Below are 26,255 nucleotides of genomic sequence, written 5' to 3'. Positions count from 1 at the left end.
AAACATAGTAAACTTCAGGCATCTTTGACTATGTGTGAGTTTATTAAACATATTGCTTGATAGAGTACCACAAATTTCTGCCAACATACCATTCAAGAACAGGATCAATGGATGAAAGTTACCCTGATTTAACTTGATGCTAAAGCTATTAGTCACCATTGCTCCATCCAGTACTTGGCAAGTGAAGCACTACACTGATACGATATTGTTAGTAAGACTGGATGATTCACTGGTGTGAATGCACAGACTATGACATATTAAAGGAAAAAAACCCACACAAACACATTGCTTGGTCTGAAGCTTTTGGATTTTTGTTGCAACATAGTAGGCTCAGAATCTAGACTACAGCATGACACTATGGACTCCACTTGTATTGTGTCATAAGTGGTGAGGTCATGGTGTGGGAAATGTTTTGTTGGCACACTTATTAAGCCCCTTAATACCAATCGAGCATCATTTGAATGTATATTTTATAAAGGCTACTTCTAGCATGATAATGTGGCACATTACAAAGCACAAATCATCTCAATTTGCTTCCATGACAATGAGTTCAGTGTACTTCAATGGCTTCCCCAGTCACTAGATCTGAATCTAACAGAGCACCTTTAGTATGTAGTAAAACAAGAGATTTGTGGTTGTGCAGTTGAAAATCTGCAGCAAATAAGTGGAACCTTGGAAAGCCATAGGTTGTGGAATCCATACCACAAAGAACTGAGGCTGTTCTGTTCCTACCCATTATTGGGTATGGCGCTCCTAATAAATTGGCTGGTGAGTGAGTGTGTGCGCAAGTGTGCGTGTGTGTGATGTAATGAATTGAGCTCTACAAGTGAGTAGACAGAATATCCAAAAATGTCATCAGTGTACCTAATGACATGTGTACCTACATGTCCAGTGAATTGTTCACCACAGGAGTTTATTGTATCTCCTGCAAGAGATGCAATCAGCTGTACACTAGAGAAGCCAAGAAAAAACTGGCTGATTGTTTTGTCAGAATGAATGATGTATCTCTTTCGGAGGTGAGACACTTCAACAGCAATGGACAGAGCATTAATGACATCTCTGCAGTTGCTGGTTGTTGCTTCAGAAACAGTGAAGTGAGGAAACTTAAGGAAAAAAAGAACATCTGCACTCTTGATACTTTAGAATCCCATGGACTGAACATCATATTTTAACAACAAATATCACACCATAAACCATCAAATTGTTTCACCAGTCAGACCAGATTTGGCTGCTAGAACCTTTGGGGCAGTTCATGACCTAAAAAGACTTTCTCTCTCTTTGATGAAATTTTCACAGTTCACAAAGAATTAAGGTAAAGTAGTAATACTCTAGATTTGCAATTGTAAGAATGTAACTATTGGTTACTTGGGTACTGAAAAAACTATAGCTGTTTAATGCTCTGGCTACATCCATAATCCTACATTCTACATATCATATACATGCTGACTTCTTGCTACAGTAGTATTCATGATTGTAAATAGCCCTAACAGACATATCCTACTTATGCTATCAGATGCTAGCAGAATCAACCATCCCCATTCTGTAACGTCCAGGCCTGGAGCTGGCTTGCCTGCTAGGTTCTCAATTATACATGCATAACATCAAATGTTTCCAACCCATTTTTAGTTTTATATCATTACACTCCACCATGTTGTTGGAACCTATTAAAATATGCTATGCAGAGTCTTGAAAATCTGACACATATTTATTAAATGTTAAATATATTCACAAAACCACTATAGAAAGGTTGCAGTCTTACTTGGAGAGGAAAGCACCTTTAATACTATGTGTAAGCTAAACTGGTACAATTAGATCCTTGCAGTCTTTCTTATATTAATTCTAAATGCAATTTTATACAAGTATAAAATAAAATTAATATAATTTTGTAATTTAGAGGAGGTAAATGTGCTAACCACTAAGCAACTGTGCCCCCCATAATTTCTAATTGCATTAATACAATTAACATAATAATAATAATAATAATAATATTAGAGATGGCAATCAGCCTACAACGCAGGTCTTTGGACTGGGGGAGGAAACCAGAGTACCTGGAGGAAGCCCCCAAAGCACGGAGAAAACATGCAAACTCTGCGTACACAGGGTGGAAGCGGGATTCGAACCCCCAACCCTGGAGCTGTGAGGCAAGTATGTTAACCACTAACCCTTCTTCTAACCCTAATTGTATTATTATTATTATTAGTAGTAGTAATAATATATTTTTTAAAAATACAATTAGAAAAATATGGTCTTCATCCCACCAAGCTGACTGAGCCCACTCAATCTATCCTAAGTAGAAAACCATAGACTAGTCTGAACTGAGTTTTAAGTATACCATTTCTAAAACCACACAATGCAATTTTCAATCGGATTTTGTCACAGGGTTATATGGTGTGCACCACCCAAACTGATAGCTTGTGAAGCCAGACTGGTTGAGATTGGTCCAGCAGGTAATTCTGTTTGAAAAAAGGTTGAAAAAACCAGCATGTTCAAATATTTTAGAAAAGGAAGGACTGAAATTCGCAAGAGCTGCTGTCAAGTTTGCTATTCTTATCCTGTTAGAACTATATGCATCTTCTGATACAGCAGAGTCCATGTCTCATCAGGTAGTGACTGGTGTACCTTTAGGATCTGTGCTTTTCCTTCTCCTCTTCTCATTGCACACAACTTCATTGGGAACAGTTATCTTCTTGTACCACTGCAATGTTAATGGCAGCGAATTACATATGTCCTTCCCTTCAGAGGACCTCATGGAGTCAGCATGTGTTTCAGCATGTCTCACAGACATCTTAGTCTGGATGAAAAATGGCCAGCTCTAAAACAACCTATTGAAGACAGAACTCATCCCAGCATGTTCTGTGATTCAACAAAGTATCACTCTCAAGCTCAGTCTGTAATCATTACTACCATCAAGGACTGCCAGGATTGTTCAGATAACAGTCAATGACCATTTGGACTACATAACCCCATTGTAATGATCTCTAAATCTTGTGGCTTTACTCTGGATACCCTCAGGAAAATTAGATAGTTCCTGTCAGAAACAACTTATTTATGCATTCATCATCTCTTGGCAACTCCCATTGCAACTCGCTGCTGTCCAGCTTATCGGCATTCACTGGTAACCTCAGAGATCTAAAATACAGTGGCACATCTGGTGTGCCCCTTACTCCCTACTTCATTTCACTTCACTGGCTGTGTTGCTGTTTGCATGCAATGCAGAAGCTTTAGTAAAGCATGTGAGGGGAAAGGAAATCTACCCTCTTCTGCATACATGAGCTCACAGGTACTCACAATTGGCTAGTGTTGCTGTGCTTGACAGAGGAGACAGAGTATGCCATCCCTCGAACTCGCAATCTTGAAGGCGAATGATTTTCTGTTGCACCACTCACGAACCCAGTTTGAATGTTTCTTTTTTTCTTTCTATTATCTCTTTATTAGTTTTGATATTTACATAGGAAAAGAGAAAAGAAAGAACAAAAAGAACAATAGATACAATTAGCAGTAGGTAGTGGAATAGTTATGGTCATAATACATAAAAAAAAAAGAAAGAAAAATTACAGTACAGTATTAAAAAAAAAAAAAAGCGTATCCTCCTAAGGTGGCCAGCGGGTCAGAGGTCTATGAAAGGCACCCATATTCTCCGGAAGACAACAACCTTGCTTCTTAAGTAGTAGCAGCACTGTTCTAGTCAGTTTGAATGTTTCTGATTAGCTTACTTGTAGCTCTTTCTGTTCTTCCTAATATGTACGGTTTCTGGCTAATTAGTAAAAAAATTGTTTTGCAGCCCTTTCTATTGCTTTCTACTACTTTAATGCCCGAATTATATTCTGCCTCAGATGTCAGTTTGGATAAAAAATTGTGTGAACTTATAGTAGATTCAGGGAAAAATATGTGCCGGAGTTTAATAACTCACCCTGGAGGGCAATGCTGTTCATCAATAGCATCCACTGCACTCTCCACAGAGTTGAGCAAGGACTGGATTTGATTGGCTGATTCCTTCAACAGGAAGCGAGTCACAAACTGCTCAATATTAGTTCCTCTTTCATACACCTGTTAAAAAAAGAGAGGGTATAAATTAGAGAGAGTGAGTGGGAAAAGCAAATAGCAGCAGAATCAGCACTTTGCAGGGTGTATTATGAATGCACGCACATTTAATGAGTCCCAGCAAGCTCATCAGCAAGCTGCATTCCAGCAGAAGGCTTTTACCATAATACCATATAAATGAACACAGACTTTGTAAATGTTGAGTACAGCAGATGGTGAAATAACTGATCTCTTTCTGAATAATGGTTGGGAAAATACAAAAAAAATCAACCGAGTATGATAAAAGCAAGAAATAAAAATGAGATATGAGAAACTAGAAAATGATGTGCCATTTTCCAGATTGTAATTGTTTGCTTGATTGCTATGATGCCTCAAAATTCAAGGAGCAAATTCTAAAAGGTCTTTACATTTTCTACTAAACTGCAAAAAAAAATAAAAATAAAATTAAAAAAAAAAAAAAAAAAACACTGACAAGATACCATTTCCACTGCTTCACAAATAAGATATTGAACTTTCTTAGCCATATAAACATTGTGTTATTATGTTGACTGAATGAAATTTCTTGACTAGCTTCTTGCAATTACAAGTCTATTACAGCAATTGACTACAATGGAATAACAATATTTAGAAGTTTTCTGACACCTGACAGTCACAGAGCATTAGAGTAAAACTGTTTTTCATTACCCCATTCGTTAACATGGTGCAATGTTATAAGATAGTGAAAACAGAAGCGTAACTTCACAAAGAACAAACACACTTTTTACACAAATACTACTACTACTACCACCACTACTAATAATAATTTCACTCACCCATGAAATTATACAAAAGATTCTGTACAATTCCCATGCAAATAAACACCCATAAGGCTCCTATTTCAGGATTATTGATATTATTAATGGTAGAATCATCAGTTTCCACTCTCACATGACATTCAATAATCCCCAAAGGAAGGATATCACAGTACACTTTCTCACTTGGCTAGACAGAGACTGCAAAACATCTGACAGTGGAAAAAGTAGTGCCAGTTTTTAATAGCTTCTCATGGCTATATAACAAAATGCTGAAGTGCAAAGATGGAATGAAGTAAAGAGCACCGAACACATCTGATGACTTACAGTGCAATGGTATGCAGACTCATGCTGACTGTGTTTTATAAAACTGAAAAATGGAGAAAAAGTGATGAGGGTAGTGGACGACCCAAGGCTGGGACACCTGGCTAGACAAAGCTCCAGTTTGTGTGTGTATGTATGTGTGTGCACGCAATGGGGTCAGCATGATTAATGTTAGTGACATGCCAGGCCAGCAGTTCTGCATTGCGTACTACTGAAGTTTTCACACGTCAGCAAGAAGTAAAGCAATGACTATTGGTAATGCTAAAGCAATTCTTTAAAACAAATGTGATCGGTCCCGAGGATTGCAGGGAAAGTGTTGAGGTTTTTATGGAGAACAATCTTTAATTTAAACAACAAGCCCCAAGGTTGTCAAAGCATCATTGAGAGGGGTGCTTGCTCCAGTTGTTGAGAAACCCAAGATAAAAGCTGCAATAGTATCACGAAAACTTCCTGTGCCTGTCTCAGCCTAATACTTATTTCAACCACTGTCTAATTGGTTTTTACCTGTTATCAACCTATTCAGACCATTTATCATGTTCCAGTTCACGTGGTCTCTATTTCTTGTAACCTGATTCCCAGTTCTCCCGGCCATGGTCTTTGTTTAAATAATTGTAATAATATTTACATCCTTTAACCTCTGACTTAATGAGACATGGAAAGATTAGAATGTTTAAGTGATAGACCTTATTAAATAGAAAATGTCATTTCATACAGTAGTCACGATGGCCTATTCTGAAAGCAGATTTGATTTTTTTTTATGGGATGTTGTTTGTTTATGTTGCCAGGTTCTGGTCAAATAAGAAGCTTTCATATTGTCATCATATCAACGCTGGAATTGATGTCAAACTACAGTTCCTATAACACAACGTAGCTTACAAACATGGCCACTGGGAACTACAACACACAGCCATTACAGACTTTCTCATGTTCACATTCACTTGATTACTGATCACACACACCTGGTTCCCATCAAAGTCACATTCACCCACAGTATATAAGAACTTTCAAACCACACTCACTTCATGAAGTATACATGCTGTGTTCCTATACCAGTCTATACCAAATCTTTTATTTATTGATTGTCTCTCTGGTGTTGATCCCATTTCTGGTTTTCATATCTTGCTCTTGAATGCCGTAGTTTATGTTGTTCGCCTGACCCTTGTGTGGATTTTGACACTGTTTGTGGATTATGTATTGGTTTTGTTCGCACCTTCAATAAAGGTCATTGTACCTACACTTGTGACAGTATCTGCCCTCTGACACATATTGTGTCAATATTATTGATATTCAAACAAATAATACAGATTTGAACCATTCAAACATAGGATCATGCATTTGCAACTTTAGAAATAAAGCTGTATTAACCAGTTAGTTGTGCATCACATTTCTTTTTCTAAGGCTCACACTCTTCCCTTTTCTGCTCATTAAGCCTCCTTTTAATGCTGAAAGTCTAAGAAGGGAATCTTTAATAGCAAAAAAAAAAATAATTTGTGTTTGTGTGCAAGCTTGTGCACATTAGCATGTATTATATGTTCCTGTATGTCATAATATAGTATGTGTGCATTATCACTATTGGTTTATTCCAGAGTACATTTTTAAATACATTTTAAATACAGTCTAAAATATATTATAAACTATAAACAGTTTCCCCGCCTTAAAACAAGGTTGACAGTCATCATTTTAATGATTAAATCTATATGATATTTGGAGAACATGTATTGTCATTATAGTCATATATTTGAGAAGTGTATAAAACTTAAAATAGGACTGAAACGGTGAAGCTGAGCATAAATAATTTGTTTTAAATGAAAGGACAAAACAGAGGTTTAATTTATATGGAACCAGTGGCTAAATGCATTTAAAATGGAACCTATGGCACTGAATATTAATGCAAGCTAAACAGAGGGCAAAAAATGTAGACCATATGCCATCTGTCACTTCTCTAGCAAAATATTTACAACATTCCTTTGTTTGTCATGATTTGGGAGGATTACTGAATAACAATGAGTGACAAGGTGGACCACACACACACACACACACACACACACACACACACACACACACACACACACACACACAGAAAGAAAATGAATGACTGAATGCCTCTTTGCCAAGGGAATAGGTTAATCCATTATAAATAACCATTGCACATGTGTGATAAATATTGCAGAAGTAGCAGTAATGTCCTTGGGGTAATATAGTGAACTGCTTTATTATGAATGCGACTCTGTTTTCATTATTAGGGCTGAGCCAAATGGGACAAATGGTGTAATTCCAACATTTTAACATGTTAATTAACCAACCGAACAAAAAGATAGACTGAAAAGAAAGTGAATCATCAGATGTTCTGTTAACTTGATGAATCTTCAAATACTTAAATAGGATTCTTTTAATGCTGAATATGATGGACAATATGCAGCTGATTCTCCATTAAACACTACTTCAGGCCTGTCCTCTATAGCTCTTCCTGAAACAGCTGTTAAACACACCCAGGGCTATGAAAGGTTCTGTAATTTGAGACAGCCACTGTATTTGCATCTGTGAGGAAAATAATTGATCTGTGGAGTGGGACCTGCCTAGGGTTTCCATTCATATTGCAGAAGTTTTAAAATAGCTGTTAACAGCAGACAAGCAGACAGACGCTGGCTCCAAAACACTCATGACAAGGAAGTCCAACCATAATCAAATAGTTTCTTATTTAAAGGTGACTCATTAACGTGAATTAGCTTTAAGTTTAACGCTATTCACATGCAACATACCAGGGATCAGCCTATACTTAATATTATGCTTGGAATATGCTGTTTGCATGAGTTTTGCACAGGGCTCTTCAAAAGCAGTTTCTACATATCACCAAACAGTGTTGCTAAGAAACATATTGACTCCTGTTGCTAGGATACAATTAATTGGTTCATGTCTGAACAGCTATGTGGCATCTAAGGACCAAGAGGATCTGTGCTTTATATAGATGAGACACTACAGATATGCCTGCATATTTATTTAAAATGATGGCACACCTGTGAACAAACATAGATATTTGCTGTGCAATAAAAATGTATGAAGTGCAAGAACCTGCACTTTCTTTCTGAAGTTGAATCTGAAAAAGCTGAGCAGGGTTGATTCGTTCAGGGCTTACCAATATTTAAATGAACAGAACAAAAAATAAAGCACGGGCCCACATATTTGTGCATTAGTTTCCTTTGTCTCTCAGGTGATAAGTAGTATTAAAGTTAAAAGATTCTTTAAAGTGGGCTTTAAATGGTGAGAAGTGTGTTAGTGTGGCAAAAAAGTGACACCTAAATTACTGAACATAATAGAAAGAAAGCGAGGGCAGACAGGGAATGTGAACCTATAGCCCAGGCCAGTTAGGCAAAGCTTCAGAAAAATAAGGAGATTCAATCCTAATCACATTATGTAGCCTGAAAGCTGGAGTCATGGCATAATGTGGTTATTCAGCTTGGGATACATCCATTCACATGCTGGGATCAGAGCTGCTGGGATTAAATCTAGAGCTAGAAGAAAATGAAGGTCAGAGAAGATGTCCTTTGGTTTCGTTTTTGTGTCTGTGAGAGAGATAGATGACTGTTCGATGTCCAATGTGTATATCGTATAATTCCCTCCAAAAATATTGGCATCCTTCAAAAAAGTGATATTTTAAATTCAATCATAGTAACGCTTTATTTAATGATGTACAATTGCGGAACATCTACAAAGCAGATCAACATAACTGTTGGCTTATATCTGTCTAATTGTGACTTTTTAAAATTGGTGAATTAGGTTCCTGAATGAGGACTTGATATTTTAAAATGAATATTTGTTAAACAGCTGATATAAATAGTGATAAGTATTGTTAAACACCTGCCCCAATGGATAAGACACATCTGCCCTAGAGAGAATAACACTGAATCTTTTCCTATAATGACACTTGTACAGGTATGTTTGTCCAGTCCTCCATGAATAACATTTTAAACTTGCTTATATCATGGTCCAACTTCAACTTAGACCACAGGCTTTCAGCAGGGTTCAAACATTAATTTTGTGTTTCTTTAACCATTTCTGGTTTGATCGGTTTGGCTCATCTATGGTCATGTTTGAACCTCCTGGCAGAAGCAACCAGGGTTTTTAACTGAAATATCCTGATACTTAACATAATTCATGATGACATTAATATTCATAAGAGCCCCTGAACTACCAGCCACAAAATAGCCCCAAAGCATAACAAAAACAAATAGTTTATTTTATTTTTTTTACTATTGGTTGAGTTGATTTTTTGCTTCATTTAGTGCACACATTTATTTTTTCATTTTATAAAGGGTGCCAATAATTTGAGAGGTCATTGTATGTGTGAAAGCTTTATGTTGTTTTTAAGCCTCCATGTTCTGGAGCATGTGTATTAGCACTTGGAGCCTGTGCTGGAGGTCTGTGTAACTTCATTTATTTTAGTGTGAGCGTTTAGTTTCTCAAGACAGCTTGGACACCTTTCATTTGTAACCTCATCCATTTTCATATAGTATCTTTATGTTTATTTATTTATAGTATCTTATTTCACACAGTGTTCTGTGGCACTCTGTAATGAAAAACTGTGGTACAGTTCCTTTGGTGAGGAGTGACTAAAGCAAATTGACCTATTCATTGATAACAGTACAAAAAGTACTCTTCAATGTAAAGTATGGATGTAATACACAAGTTACATTTTCATGCTCCAACTATGATCCTCCCTCTCTCCTCAGACAAGCATAGAATATAAACTATAAACATGGACTTAAATGCTAAATTAAGCAAACCAAAGAAGCCCAGGATTTAGTGTGCTAGATAGATGGTTCTTGAATCTTTTCTCACATCTCTGCCCTAGCTCTGACCAGCACCATCTGTGTAAAGATCCTACGCAGACACAGTTGGTAAAGTTTCATGGTAACAGATGGTGGAATTAAATGAAAGGAAACAAAACAACACCAACCAGGCAGGGCAACTCTTTGCAGTAGGAATAATAAGCTACACTGTACAGTAGGAATGATGATCTTAACACACAAAATCCATGCTGCCCCTATATGTCCTTGTGCTGACCTTATCAGTATTGATCAGAGAATATATTGTTCATGGAGGCATTTAAAAAAAAAAAGTTCATTCCATTTGGAACATGTCACCCATCAGCATTTCCCAACCTTTTAAGAGAGAAACTCCTATGAAAAAAACACTACTGCCTTTATATTTGCTAAACAGTGTTAATATAGAAGATGGACAGTACCATCTGCATTACAGAACAACAATTTATGCAGAGCAAACAGTACAGTTAATACCTCATATAATGGTACTTCACAAACATTTTTGTTTTAAGGTCTTTTTAATTCTAATCCTTAACTACCTCCACATTAGCACACAGGAAAGGTGAGGACTAAAGATAGATGCAATATATGCATATCAATCCTGAGTCAATAAAAATGTAATAAATAATCTCAACATGCAATATAAACCCTATTCTTCAAAAATACAATTGGCCACATTCTCTTATCTTGTTCACAGTATGCGATGTACCAGCATCTGCATAGCTGTTCATCTCTGGAAACACTGAACAACACTATGCCTACATCAAAGTCAACACATAAGAAAAACCTTAACTGTATTTACCTCCTACATGTTCATGCCATTTATATTCATGCAGTATAAGCTAGCGTAACTACAATCATAAAGGCAAGGGAATGTGTAACAATGATATGACTTTTGTTTAGACTGAGAAAAAATGCAAGGCAACAAAACGGTCTCAATGCAGGAGCTTTATGTAGCCTTGTTTGAGAAAACAATTACGCAACTGTCAAATTCAGACAACACTATAATTCAGTAGAGCCAGGCCAGATATTGAGCAGGGGTTAAATTGAGATTTAGTAGGCGGGGAAGCCCTACTTATATATGAATGCCAGCAATGTGGGAAGATTTCAACACTGATATCATGTTCAGCATAGGTTTTCAGGATTTCTTGTTTATCTTCAATCTTTTGCTTTTGGCAAGATACATAATGTATAATGAACAAATAAATGATCAGTTAATACATTTTGCCATGTTAAAATGAAAGTGTTATTATTTACAGCATTATCATCAAAGCCATAATAAGATAAAAAAAATTATTCTGCCCCTGTACAGTAAACAAACTCTGTCAGTAACATAACCCCTACCTTGTGCTCTGCCCTCCTAAATTAACCCCTAGTGATGAGGTCTGAAAGATTATGAGCATCCATCCATTTTCTGTTCTGCTTATCCTGCACAGGATCGCAGGAAGCCTGGAGCCTATCCCAAGGGACTCGAGGCACAAGGACAGGGTGCCAACCCATCACAGGGCACAATTGCACACACATACTCACACACCCATTCACATACTAAAAACAATTTAGAGACACCAATCAGCCTACAGTGTGTGTCTGGGTGAAGAAACTGGAGTACCTGGAGGACACACCTGAAGCACAGGGAGAACATACAAACTACGCACACAGAGTGCGGAGGCAGGAATAAAACCCCTAAACTTGGAGGTGCGAGTCAAACGTGCTATCCACTAAGCCACTGTACCCCCCCATTATGAGCATACAAATCCAAAACATATTCTTTTAATCATAATAATGCATAAACATAATAACTATTCTAAAATAAATATGCTAAATCAGGTTTATCAAGACATTAATGTAAATTCATTATGCTTAAAAGATAAAATAATAAAATTATCACTGTGAGATAATTGGATATACACTATATGGCTAAAATATACACTATATGGCTTGCTGAAAACCCATAGCTCTTATGAAAACATGTTTCTAAGGAGGAGGTGCTCCATAAAACCAGCGTTCCATGAAGCCAGCTTTTCATGGAGGCAGTACTATAATGAGAGAGCATTCAGTGAAGGAAAATCTCTAAGGAATCAACTTTTATGGAGGCAGCCTTTCAGCTTCCCATTAAACCAACTTTCTACCAAATACTAGTTGTAAGTTTCCATTCAGACAGTTCACAATGATGCCTTAGCCTTCAACAGGCTACAATCTGGCTACAGAGCTTAGTGCAAGCACAATAATTAAAAATTAAAGTCTGGAGCTCTAAAGTGTTGCATTCTTCATTAGTGTGTAATAACACAGCATATGACATCACTATATCCACAATTATTGTCACTCTATGTGGAAATGCATGCTAAAAATGGGAACAAAACATACAAAATTTTTAATATACCAGTAGGTGAGCTCGTGCTTCTTTGCAGAACAAAAAGGTTTTTGTTAACACATTTACAGATACATGCATGTTAGTGAATAGCATTGGGTTTGGTCTTAAAAGAAGAAGAAAAAAAAACCCTGAAAAAGTGTGACAGTCAGTAGTGAACAGTTGACTTAATATTAATGGGAACAAGTCTCAATAGCTTTCATTGACGGAATATGATTGAATACAAATTCATGCAATCATTTTAGCTGATAATTTAAGACAATCTTTAAACAAACCTAGCTCCAAATGGTATTTAGCCAAACTGATGTTTTGCTACAACACACTTTGATTGGATGGAAAGTGGCATTCTAAGGGCTTTCTAAAAGCAATTAAAAACATGCGACAGTTTGGGATATTAAGCCAGGCTAATTAGTGCTGAGGATAACACATCCACTACATAACACACTGAATTCTAACTTTACAGCCACATATAGCCTCATGAGTAGAGTAAAACTGGGGTGAACACTAAAGAGTAAGGGAAATAGGGAGGGGTAGTAATGCATCTGTTTATTTACACAATTCTTTGGCTTAATCCCTATCCAGAACAGGTTGCTTAATAGCTAAACAGCATATGGCAGCTGCATTTGACTGGGGAAGTAAAGAATGTGCAAAAGATAAGTTTAATTAAAGTGAATAGGGGTCCTGTCTTAAACCCTTAAAAAAAATTATTTTGTTCCACCTTTCCACCTTTCCATCTGGCCATAGAACAAATGTAACGAGTGTCATTTACAGGCAGGCAAATCAGGAATAGTAACACCTGCTGAACCAATCACTTAGAAAGAATTTAGCACAGCATGCACCGGCAACTGCCACATGAAAAATGGTTTGAAACAGCAAGACTGAAACCGTGGAGTGGAACAGTGACACATTTCAGGGGATCTAAATAAGCTGCTGCACAACAGATGCGCGCACACAAACAAATACACATACACACACACAAGCAGAGTAGTCAATGCCAGAATTACTGCCACCCTTCAAGAGAATGGGAAAAATGTATCAAATAAGCATATACACAACGATTCATGACACAACTTTTGTAATTTTGTCTCTATACAGCACCACAATGGATGTGAAATGAAGCAATCAAGATGTGATTGGAAGTATAGACTTTCAGCTTTAATTCAAGGGGTTTAAGAAAATATTGCATTAACTGTTTAGGAATTACAGCAAATATTTATTTTTTTTTCCCCCCATAGTCCCTCCATTTTCACAGGCTCAAAAGTAATTGGTCAATTGACTGAAGCAGTTTCATGGCTAAGTGTGGCCTGTTTCCTTATTATTTCATTACATATTAATGATATTAAGAGATAAAAGGTCTGGAGTTGAGTCCAAGTATGAACTCTCAATATTCGGTCGAAAGATGTGTGAATGTAAGTGAAGGAGTTCAATCATTAGGCTGAAAAAACAAAACAGACCTAACAGAGAGATAGCAAAAACAACAGGTACATTCTTAAATAGACGGAATGCACTGCCAAGCTTAGCAACACCAAAAGGCCTGGAAGACCACTAAACTAAAGTGGATGATCACAGAATTCTTTCCTTGTTAGATTCAGTCAAAGGCTGCAAAACTGACAGGACGATGCTTCACAGTACAGATGGATAATCACCCAAAACATACTGCAAAAGCAACCTAAGAGATTCTTAATGCAAAGAAATGGACTGTTCTTAAATAGTCGAGTCAGTCACCTGACCTCAACCCAATTTAGCATGTTTTTCACTTTTTGAAGACAAAACTGAGAGCAGAAAGACCCACGAACAAGCAACAACTGACAGTGGCTGCAGTAAAGGTCTGGCAAAGCATCTCAAGGAAGTAAACTCAGCATTTGATGTCCATAGGTTCCAGAATTTAGGCAGTCATTGACAGCAAAGGATTTGCAACCAAGTATTAAAAATCCTCATAATTATGTTATTTTGTCCAATCACTTTTGAGCCTGTGAAAATGGAGGAACTATGCAGAAAATTGGCTGTAATGCCTAAATGGTTAATGCAATATTGAATTAAAGCTGAAACTCTACACTTCATCCACATCTTGACTGCTTCATTTCAAATTCCATTCTGGTGGTGTACAAAGGCAAAATTGCAAAGATTGTGTCCCTGTCCAAATACTTATGGACCAAACTGGACTTTTCCTCTTATAGTAATCATTCTCATAAAAATACAGATTTTTAAAATAACATTAGAAACAGCATTTCTCTCAAAAACATGAATAACAAAATTATTGACACATATCAATTAATATTTTTACAATTAGTATATAAATACATTTGACCAAATATGAGGTTGCACACATGTAAAATAAAATCACCTTCGGGAAAATATGAACAAGTTTCACCTGCACAAGTCAAGTTATGGATATAAAAATGCAATATAGACAATGTAGTGGATTTTTAATGGTGTCATGTTTAAAATTATCTATTAGACACCACTTCCATAAAAACAAGCTGTTTGGGAAGTTTGCATAAAAAAAAAAAAACAATGAAAGCAACCCACAAAATTCAATATTGTAGTCAGATGAGGCCAAAATGCTTTTTGGTCATACACACCATCAGCATGTTTGGTGACAAATGGGCATTGCATCCAATGAAAGGCACCCGATACCCACCAAACTATATTTATATATTGATGGTTCACTGGTTATTTGGAATTGTGAAGATTGCTGGCATTATTAAATATACTAAATACCAGGATACCTGGTTGTCTCGGCCAGATGTTTTAGACTAATACATAGATGGATATTCAATATATAGATATATCTGGTGATCATAATTAACAAAGAAATTAAATTACAGTAAGTGACTTAGTGCTGCTGTTTTCTCCATGGGCTATACCAAATATTAATTGCAGGTTGTTAGTTTTGAAACCTGTGCTATGCATAAATACTGGGTTACTTAAGAAAATCTTTATAGAAAAAATATTGTGGTAAAATAAAAAATTACAGCATCTCCACAAACTTAAAATCAAAATAACAGCCATTTTATATATTTATTTTTGCTCATCTCCATGTCAATTAACTGTTGTCAATTACTGATTTTTTAATCCCATAGACAATGATCATGATAATAAAACCCTTTTCCTTTTTGTATTATACTTTAAGCAGTTTGTAGTACCATAACAACAACCTTGTTCAACATTACGCCTCCTCCATAACCCCATTTTCAGTAGTGAATCTCCAACAAGCACCAACTAGGTCAACACTGACCAAAGTAATGTAAAAAGCCAAGAAGGGTATGGAAGGCTATGTTCCTGTTTATTGCAGCAGAATATTTTTTTTTAATTCCCTGCACTAAAATAGCATGCAGGGCTTTCCTTCTTTATCCATTTTAACTTACTGAGTATTTTGAAATTCAATGCTTAGTGTTTAGTGCATGTTATCTGCTATGAATAAATAAAACATAACCACAGAAAAATAATTTTTCAATTTCTTTAATGAAACTTGAAAAATGTGAACCAACTACTTGGGCACTTTTGCAAATGGAAGTCACAAATGATTTTTCCCCAAACATACGGTTTCTGTGGAAACGAGGTAATTGAGTAACTAAGAGTGACAATTTAACATCTAGACCTTTAATAATCCTATTCAACTTAGCTGGGTTGAAAGACATTCACTCATTTATTTTCAGTAATATATTTCACTATTTTACTTTGGGCCACATGCTCAGAGCAGAGAAAAAGAAGTCATTGTTAACTAAGTATCAAATGCATCTGAATCTTTGTAATATTTATGATGCACAGACAGAGGTACTTAGAGGTAAATCCCTCTCATAGGACAATTCTACTGGAAAAGTAGCTCACATTCTAAAGCTGTATACATACTCCATATAAACATACTGTATGTTTACTCTCATGACTGCAAATTCACACAAATGGGCAATGGCCAACTCCTTAGGAATTTTGCTCAAGCTTGAGTAGACCCACTTCCAAATCTGATGCTCTCTGCTCACCACAATCCTGCTCAGCTTCCAGGACTCAGGGACCATGTCAGAGTCCAGTGTGACAGCCCACACTGGGATTACAGAGGATCAGAGCTGACAGGTACCATTGCTTCAGAGCCTTTGGGACATGGCCCAATGCCACCCACTACATCACTCCATCTATTGCGGACAATCTCCCAGGTATAACAAAGTATGGAGCAAATAAATTAGAAACAGATCTTCACTCTCATATGTTCGCTTTCTGGATCCTCAGCCAAGAGGTTCATGAATATCAACCTCCGACATTTAACAGAGAACTTCAAAGTGTAGCACAAATCATCAATTCCAACCTGCATTCCAGCTCTACAATAAGTTTCTGTAGTTTTTTTGTAACTAAAAAAAAGCATGTGCTATGCATATTTTCTACTCTCAAGTGCATTATCGTATAAGAATGAAAATAGAAAATTGAAAACTGTTATGGCAAATATTGAGTCTTTGCTTATTTTTCCAATTTTCTTATATATATATATATATATATATATATATATATATATATATATATATATATATATATATATATATTATACACATAAAAAAATTGTAAAATAAGCAAAGATTATATTTGCCATAACAGCTTTCATGAAAATGCCCTGTGATGGACTGGCAACCCATCCATTTTACACGGTTTAATTCCGATTATATGATATTCATATCTTGGTGGCTGTTGAGTATTTTTATTCTAGCCCATACTATCTGGCAACCATTTAATTAGCTGTCCTGGTCACTGCTCCTCCAGAGTAAGCATACGTCAGCATGATTCCTGTCTCAATGGGCCTCTATTAGCACTTGTTGCAGTTCCTATTTACGACCACTTGGTGTGGTAAGTCTATGGAGCTAAATGGGGCAATGAGCACACTTGAAAAAACTGTTGGTCACTCAAAAGTGGTAATTAGGATTTCAACAGAATTTGAAATGTATGTGTTAAAATGTATGTAAGTTGTTAATGAGGACTTTATGAAGATTAACATTTATATATGGGGATCTGCCCCACCTACCGCTAGCTGCCAGTGTAGTTAATCATAAATACAATACAGCACACCTCAATATCATCATAAAGAACCGTCAGCAAAGGGTTTGGGGTCATGGAATTGTTTTCATGAATAAATTAGTCTGAAGTACATCTTCACAGAAAATGGCTTTTTTTCCGACATAAAATATTCTTGCTTCACAGAGCATTACAGGCTTGCTAGTTTTTGAAATGAGACTTAAACAACTTGGGAAGAAATTGGGAAGAAATCTGCCAAATTAACACTGAAACTAGGGTTTGACTTTCATTACATTGACTCAACCCACTACAGTGATGCAAGTGTTTATGTGAGACATTGTGACTAACTGGAGGAGAACATAAGGATTGTAGCCTTTTCTCTTCTGAGTAAGCAGAGTGGATGTGGCTGACAGCATGCACATGCAATAATAGAACAATGGTAGCAGGAAAGGGAATACTCCACTCCTTTTGTCTCATTCAGATGCTCTAATCTTGCCCTTTTGCTCTAACAGGAGGTAGAGAGGTGTCTTTGGTTCTTACATCAGCACTCTCTTACTGAGCACATTTTGTACAGTCAACTATATATGCTACTAGATGTCAAACAAAAACTTTGCCATTTTCCAAAGATAATCTTCATCATGTTTTGCTATTATAAAGGGATGTTTTGGTGTTTTTAGGTGAAATAGGCTTCCATAAGACATAGAACAAAAATTAAATTTTATAATCTCTACACTAATAATGATATACAGTACTGTGCAAAAGTTTTAGGCACATGCAAATATGCCTTCAAAATAATGAAATAAAATTTTTCTACATTTAAAAAAAAAAATAGCATAAAGAGCAGTAAATAGTAGTAAATGAAACAAAGTCAATATTTGGTGTGACAAAAAATAAAAATAAAAATAGTAGTCTCCGGTACAATTAGTGCAGTTTTATAAGGAAATGAGCTGTAAGTTTTAATGAGCATCTTGCAGAACCAGCCAGTTCTTCTGGAGACTTTGACTGTCGCACTTGCTTCTTAATTTGCAGCAAAATCCAACAGCCTTCATTATATTTTTTGTCTGAAACATGGTCTCTTACATAATATGCTGCTTTCTTTAACGACATACAAACATTTTTTCTGTAACATTTAATTTTGTGCTAGAAAACTAATGTTTGGGAATCTAAAATATTTTTGCACTGAATTGGTAATGAAGTCATAAAATAAAGAAATCTATAACAAAGTTTGTACTAAAAAAAATAGCGTGCCTAAAACTTTTGCACAGTACTGTATTCTTTCACTTGTAGCATTATTTGCAATTCATAGTATGAACCGACATAATAAAACATTGCACATAATCTTATAGCTTGCCTGGGACTATTTCAGTTACTACTATTTTAAGAAGTAATAAGCTGCACAGATGTGCTGAGAAAATAAATTAACAATATATATTCAGCATGTCTTCAAATCCCACCCTTTGGAGTTGATCTTTAATTACTCTACTGGATTACTGGAGTAGAGTAGAGTGGTAGCAGCAGATTGATCGATCGATCTGCCTGTCTGTCTGTCTGCCTGCCTAATCCATCTACAGTATCCATCCATCCATCCATCCATCCAAATTTATTGAATAATTATAAAAAATTACAAATGAAACAAATGAAATCTACTCGATCTCAAAGTGCATGCACTGTAGTTGAAACATTATTGAACAGGACGCATATGCTCTCTAGACGATGCAGTAGACTTTATTTGCTAAAAAGTATAACTGAAGACTGAACACTAGGCTGAAATGCTAAATTTAAATAAAACCCATAATCTTATTTGTTTCTGGTTCAAATGAAGTCATCTCTTCCACACAATAACACCTCAGAAAATAAGCTACAAATACAGTACGTCTACTAATTAATGCTCAGCCTGCCAAAGCATGAATATTTTATAAGCAGTATGAAAATATCACATTTGCATTAATAATTACTGGCAGCCCTCAACAGAAGCTGTGGCACTGGTGAGTAATGAGGACTTAAAGAGAAACAGTAATTTTGATTGCTTGAAGAGGATACCATGTTCATTTGACAAGGCACCCTCAGATAGCAATCTCAGGGCAATTCCTTTTAGTTATAGTAAAGGGAATTACTGACTCAAATTCTTGGACTGAATACAGAGACTTGTGATGAAATGATGGTCACATGTAGGGGACTGCATTCAGAGTTAGTTATGTGTGCATAGTGAGGAGATATTACCAAAATTGTGCATGTTGTTATTAAGATCCTCCTACATAACTAGGGACTCATATGGTATGGGACGCACAGGAGTTATACATGTCACGCACAAAAACTGTCGTGTCTCAGTTATGTGATGTTCTGAGCTTGAACTTAAGTGGATTTTGCTTGTGTGATATTGGATTGAGCAAGGAGCAGTACTATGGTCAGTGCCACTGTGTGACAGTTTGATAGTATGTCTATGTCTATGTTTGATAGTATGTCTAACTATAGTATGTCAAGCTGAAATGTATGGTTTTTGCATGTAAATCATCACAGAGGAGACAGTTTTTTAATCAGAGACATTGCTTATATTAAGGGTAAAAGTGAACTCAATGTAGCAGATGAATGCTCAGCCAACATATCCTTCAAACTGTTTTCTTTACAGGAGAACATGTTAAATTAACAACTACATTGGCAAATCAAAATAGTCAATTAAACCATGATATAATAGCCTCAATACTGCACACGTATTACAATTTGCTTATCTTCAATTAGTATAAATTGTTTGCACAATTACCTTTTTCAGTGAGCTAAATTTTTGGCCCAGTCTGTCACTTCTGCTGCAACTTGGCAGCATTTTTCCTTCTGGCATAAGCTGTATGCTTTGTGCCACTGTACTTCTAGTTCATCATGCAAAAAATAAGATGTGCTGGATCAAGCATTATTTCATAAGCTATTGTATATGAGGATTGAAGACATGGGCACACTTGGGAGAAAACCATGGTATTTGCTTTAAAGTGCCCCCCAAAATTTTCCAAAATAACATAAATGAAATTATACTGTATCAAGTAATATTAACTTTAACTTATTAACTTTAGATCCAACATATAATGCCACATAAATAAGAAAGATTATAGGCATAATCAGCAAAGTGTTGTGAGAAAATGTAAATAATGTTTCTATACTATATCACCAAACGTAATTGGACACCTGACCATCACACCCATATGTCCCAATTCCAAAACCAGGGTTATTAACACAGAGCTGGTTACACCTTTTGCTGTTATAATAACCTACACTCTTCTGGGAAGGCTTTCCATTAGATTCTGAACTGTGGCTATGGGACTTGTGCTCATTCAGCCCCAAGAACCTTAGTGAGGTTGGGCACTCATGTCAAGTCAGAAGGCCCACCAAATATGTTTGGTGGGGTTGATGTCAGCGTTCTTCCACATCAACCTTGGCAAAGGATATCTTTATGGACCTCGCATTGTGCATAGGAGCACTGTCATGATGAAACAGGTTTTTAATTCCAGTGAAGGGAAATCTAAATGCTACAACATATTCACCAATTCTAGACAATTTTGTGCTTACAACTTTGTGGCAACTGTTTTGGGAAGAACCAAATATGGGTGTGATGGTCAGGTGTTCACATACTTTTGGCCATATAGTGTATAACATTCTTTAAACACAACACTGCTACACAGTTTCTATTTTGTTGGATCCAGAAATGGCCTCCTCCAATATCTGCCTGTTTCAAATAAAAACAGAAATTAAATGAACATTCTGAACAACATCTTTTCAACAAGTTTTTGTATACTTCAATAAATTCTGTAATAAAGCATTGCTGTGATTTACTGGTAAGCAATTTTTCTCAAACTCAGGTAGCACTGGTGCTCCCACTTCAGAATATTCAGAAGCACCGACAAACTATTTGTGGGACCAATATATGTGCACATGCAACCTGTGTCACCGAGTGAAAACATGGTGGTTACAGATGTAGCCTAGATAGCTTTAACTTAATTACATTAAGGCTTGGCTATGTAGTGGAAGGACCATTACACCAGAACTAACTTCTTTATCAGGACTTTTTTTCCATTATTGTTCCCTTATCTGATTAGTTAAGCTATGAACACTTCCTCAACATTACTCTCCACATTATCATTATCATTCACTTCATCTTCCTCCTCCTCCTCATCATCATCACCAGCAACTTTCTTTACTTACACCTTCTTTTTCTGCACCCCACAACCAAAACATAATGGCCTGAACTGATTATAAGCAGGATGTGTACATGATTTACCAAAATTTATTTGATGTTTATCAGTTCAATAATGAGGATGCATTCGTAATTTACCAGTAGTAATGCACATTCATTAAATGCACATTCATTAAATGTAATAAAATCTAGGTATTCAACTAGCATTAAACTAGTGACACCTTTTTAGTGCAATGTGGTTGCTTGAGTGTAAACCTATTGGAATTTAACACTGGATTCATGACTGAAATTAAATAGATAAGATGGCATTAGTTATTGCTGTTGGAATGACACACTGGAAGTCGCTGAGCGCTGTATCAGATCCATACCCCATCACGTTCACAAGCAAGACAATACATCTATCTCTGTATAATCTGTCTGACTCTCCATCTCCATTACAAATAGGTATGAAATGGTTACTGGTTTCACAATAAACCATGACAGAATTCCCTGACGGTTAGTATTACCGTGTCACATTTAATTATCATTAAAACTTGCGGTAAATGCTGTCCACACACACCCAGCATGAGTCTGACGCAGACGCAGCATGGAACATTGTTTTTTGAGCATGAAAACGGAAGCTACAATTAAAAACTAAACGCGTCTGCTCAATTCAGCATGAGCCGAATGAGTCAGAGTCGCAGCACAGGACAGCTGGAGTCAGATTTCATTTATCACATGATGAGAATGAAGGCGAGCCGACTGACACGGGAAGAGTGCAGGCGAGCTAACTGACAGGAAGAGTGAGGTGAGCCGACTGACAGGAAGAGTGAAGGCGAGCCGACTGACAGGAAGAGTGAAGGCGAGCCGACTGACAGGAAGAGTGAAGGCGAGCCGACTGACAGGAAGAGTGAAGGCGAGCCGACTGAAAGGAAGAGTGAAGGCGAGCTGACTGAAGGAAGAGTGAAGGTGACCCGACTGACACTGGAAAAGTGAAGGCGAGCTGACTGACAAGACGATGGCGAAACATTTATTTTAATATAAGCGAGTTTATCATTGTACTGTTTTGTTGTTCTTGTGTTTTTCATTAAGAATAATAATGAACCCACCATTCAAGCAATTGCCACTAATTCAAAAGCGAAAGTGAAATGCGCACAGCCACACGGGCATTCATAAGTGTTTTAAAAGCAAGGGGGAAAAGAGTGAAAGGCACCAATGAAGCGGCAAAGCCCCCTTTCGAAGCAACTTTCTTCTGGCAAGCTCTGCAGACAGGGTTACCATCTTCTATTAAGTTTCCCTCAGCATTTTTATAAAATCTAAAATATGACCACACTTCGAATTTGGTCCTCTTGGAAGGTTGGAAATTCTCCCGCATGCCGTCACTGCCTTCTGCCGTTTTCTCTAACTGAAATAAATGATTTTTATAACTATAAAAAAAGCAAAATGACAGTGGGGGCGGTGCTGCAGTGGGCAAGTGATGTGCGGTGTGTGGCCGAACACAAAGATAAAACCTGTTTAAATGATTTCAATGTGTGTATCAATACTTTTTGTACATTTTCAGCACATTTTAACAATACCGTGATGATACTGATAACCGTAATATTTTTGGTCACGATAATCGTGATGTGATATTTTCATACCGTTACATCTCTAACTTCAAATGCACATTCATAAATACAAAGAAAAATCACTGTGCAAGGGTGTGGTCTATACTTATTCTACTTTAACCCCCTCACTAAGCTCCAGCTGTTCCTCTAAAAAACATTAAAACTGAACAGGATCGTCTTTGCAAGAAATAAGTTAATGACATAAAAAGCAAGAAGAGCACAAATGCCCATTCACACACTCGCTCATACACAAACATGCACACACAGTACTGCATCCTGGATTGAGCCGTAATATAAAAGAAAAGAGATGTAAATATCTTTTTGGGTCATAAAAATCAAACCTTCTACTCAGAGAGGACGCATTGTCTGATTTATGTTTTGCTGAAGCTAAAGCATAGCAGTGCACTGAGCTATTTAACTGAATGCCAGCTTGCACTAATGAGGAGCAAATACCAAACAGAATATTCAAGTAAAGCTTTGAAATGATGCGTTATATTTAGCAGTGTGAAAACAACTGCCATGCTACCACATGTGTGGCTACACAAATGCGCGCACACAAACACACACATTATAACTCCTAGAATAATATCTATGTACCTCTGAGACATGATCAGTGTCAAAGACTTATCAGATACTGATTCCTATTTGGAGTTGTAAATTCTGTGATTATAAAACACCAAAATAATCCATTGGATAATCAGCTAAACATGGCTACCTTCATTATCAAACAAAAGAAGCAAAGCAGGAAGAATATCGACTTCCTTCAGGTAACAGTAGGCACAGGTAACAACAAGCCACAGTAGATGAATGCACACATAAAGAACTCATACATTAATTAGCACTTGCTGCACTAACCTTCTTGGTAAAATCCATGGCTTTGAGGATGGAAAGGTTGAGTGTCTCCAGGGATGCAAGCACACCTTCATAGTCCCCCATGTGTTTGGCAAAGTAGTCTGGGTAATAAGACAAGCATAGGGAAAAGAAGAGAATATACCATTTAAGAGACCATTTTACCATTTCAAAATATTCAGGATCTAACCTAATTTATTAACCGACTGTTGTGAAGATTTTACATTAATATGAGCAAGGGGTTTTTACTTTTATGTGGGTGGGAGCGGGCAGTCAGATATAAAGCTCACGCAATCAGGTTTATTAACAAGAGAGTTTATTGGGTGCTTGCACAGCACTGAATGGCATCTTCAGTAACTTCTTTTTCCTGGTCAGGGTCATGGTGGTTTAAATGAAAAATTTGTTTATATTTGAGAAATGGAAGCACCTAAGTTAGTTAGAAAATATCGTGGCGAGGAGCAAACAAAAATAATAACTACAGGAGCAGACGAGACTGGTCAGAATTCTTAAGTAGCAAAAGGGAGCGGGAAGTTTAACAAATCCCATGCACACCTCCACTACTGCACAAACCACCTAATGACTGCCAATCACCTGTCGCGTGACTGTTGCTAATCTATACATAGACTAGATTTGTATAGCGCAGTTTAAAGCTCTTAATGTTTAATGGATGATCTATAGACTATATCAACTTGTCTACAGTGACAACTTCTAATTCAGTTCTTGTTGATTCTATTGATAGATTTATGACATTGTTGAAAGGCAATTAAACATGTGATGAACTATTAAGAACATTAGTCAACAGGCAGCTTCATAGCATTCTATATGATTTGTAGAGTTTCTAAAGCAGATTACCCAAATATAGTGTTACCAATTCTTATATTTGTGTATCCATTCATCCATCAATATCCATTTACACATTATTTATCCACACACAGATGGGTTTACAAAGCTCCTGTGCATTTGCAGGACATTTGAGCAGACGTTGTAGGGAGGGACAAGTTGCTATTGAGAACGGGATGGAGTTGGAAGCAAGAATAATGAAATTCACCACATTATTCATGCAAAATAATGTACATCTACATGCATCCTCTCTCCCACTAAACCAACACGCACATACAGACAGTTCTTTTGATACTCACCACAAAGTTCCTTTGTGTCAACATTACTAACACATCACAGAAAAGATGGTGGCATATAGAGGAATAGAGAAGGAGAGACAAGAGGAGAGTGAGATATGAGACAAGGAAGAATCCATACATGCAGACAAATCACAGGGATAAAGATCAAATTAGATCCCCTAGGTAGTTACACACATTCACCTGCACCGACCTTTAATGCACTGATTATGATCACTGAAATATGCCATGGGCCATATGCGACTCGAGTGATTGCTCTTAATTAACATCCAAAGGATAATCAGTAAAGCAACCCAACTATATGTGAGCTGAGTGATAAGTGGACCAAAAAAACTCCTCAATAAATCAACTTCAGTAGAAAATGGCTTACTATGTAAATCAGAGCAAATCAATTACCAAAGAACAACACAAAAAGGGAAGTATACTGGTGGCAGAGGTGATACAGCACTTTAAATAATAGCTTGTGTATGTGTTTGTGTGTGTGTGTGAGAGAGAGAGAGAGAACGAGAGAGGGAGAGAGAAGCTGTCACACTCACATAGGGCAATTCATCTGAAACACAGACTATCATCTACCAGCCCGCATCTGTCCTGACTGTTGCTGAATTCAAAGTAAGAACACTAACTGCTTCCTATAATAGGCAGTTGGATCACCTTTTTATGTCATTCTATTAAACAAAAAAGAATCTTAGGGATGATTGGCAGATGTAATTTCGGAATATCAGCTATCATCTTGTGTTCTAGTTCAAATGTGTGTTCATCCAATAACAAATTTTATGTGGTAAACAGTACCTCTGAAGACCTAGAAGGGAAAAAAGAAGAGAGAGAGAGAGTGAAGGGGAGGGAAGATAATAAAAAGACCACAGCCAATAAAGACTTTAGAGGACAGCAGTTCACTTGTCCTGTCTCCTATCCATTGGCCTCTTTCATCAGTGCCAGCTTCCATTTTTCTACCCCCACTTTTGATCTAGGGATTTTCTTTATTCCTTTTCCCTCAACTTAAAATAGAAGCATCATCAACAAAGAAGAGCAAAGAGGCACCTCATCCACCTCCACCTAAAAAAAGAACATAAAAAATAGGGGTTAATGTCATGAGACTGACATTAACCCCTGCTAACTAATCTTGTGGCACTCTCTTTACTGAGGCTCTTGAAGTACATTTCTCTCTGCC

At 36.8% G+C, this 26,255-nt stretch overlaps 1 protein-coding gene across 1 annotated transcript in view; it reads right to left on the bottom strand.

Moving 5' to 3' along the window:
• necab2 (N-terminal EF-hand calcium binding protein 2) overlaps nt 1-26,255 on the bottom strand; it is a 98,851-nt gene that overhangs the window by 22,705 nt on the left and 49,891 nt on the right. Inside the window, exons 4-6 of the mRNA XM_053623151.1 lie at nt 25,091-25,116; nt 23,958-24,055; nt 3,911-4,047 (exon numbers count right to left, since the gene is read on the bottom strand). Coding sequence (XP_053479126.1) covers nt 3,911-4,047; nt 23,958-24,055; nt 25,091-25,116 — 261 coding nt within the window. The remainder of the gene's footprint in view (nt 1-3,910; nt 4,048-23,957; nt 24,056-25,090; nt 25,117-26,255) is intronic.

This window comes from Ictalurus furcatus, chromosome 4 (assembly GCF_023375685.1).
Source record: "Ictalurus furcatus strain D&B chromosome 4, Billie_1.0, whole genome shotgun sequence".
NCBI lineage: Eukaryota > Metazoa > Chordata > Actinopteri > Siluriformes > Ictaluridae > Ictalurus > Ictalurus furcatus.
Note: the sequence above shows the minus strand (reverse complement) of the source record. Positions and strands in the feature narration are given on the sequence as shown.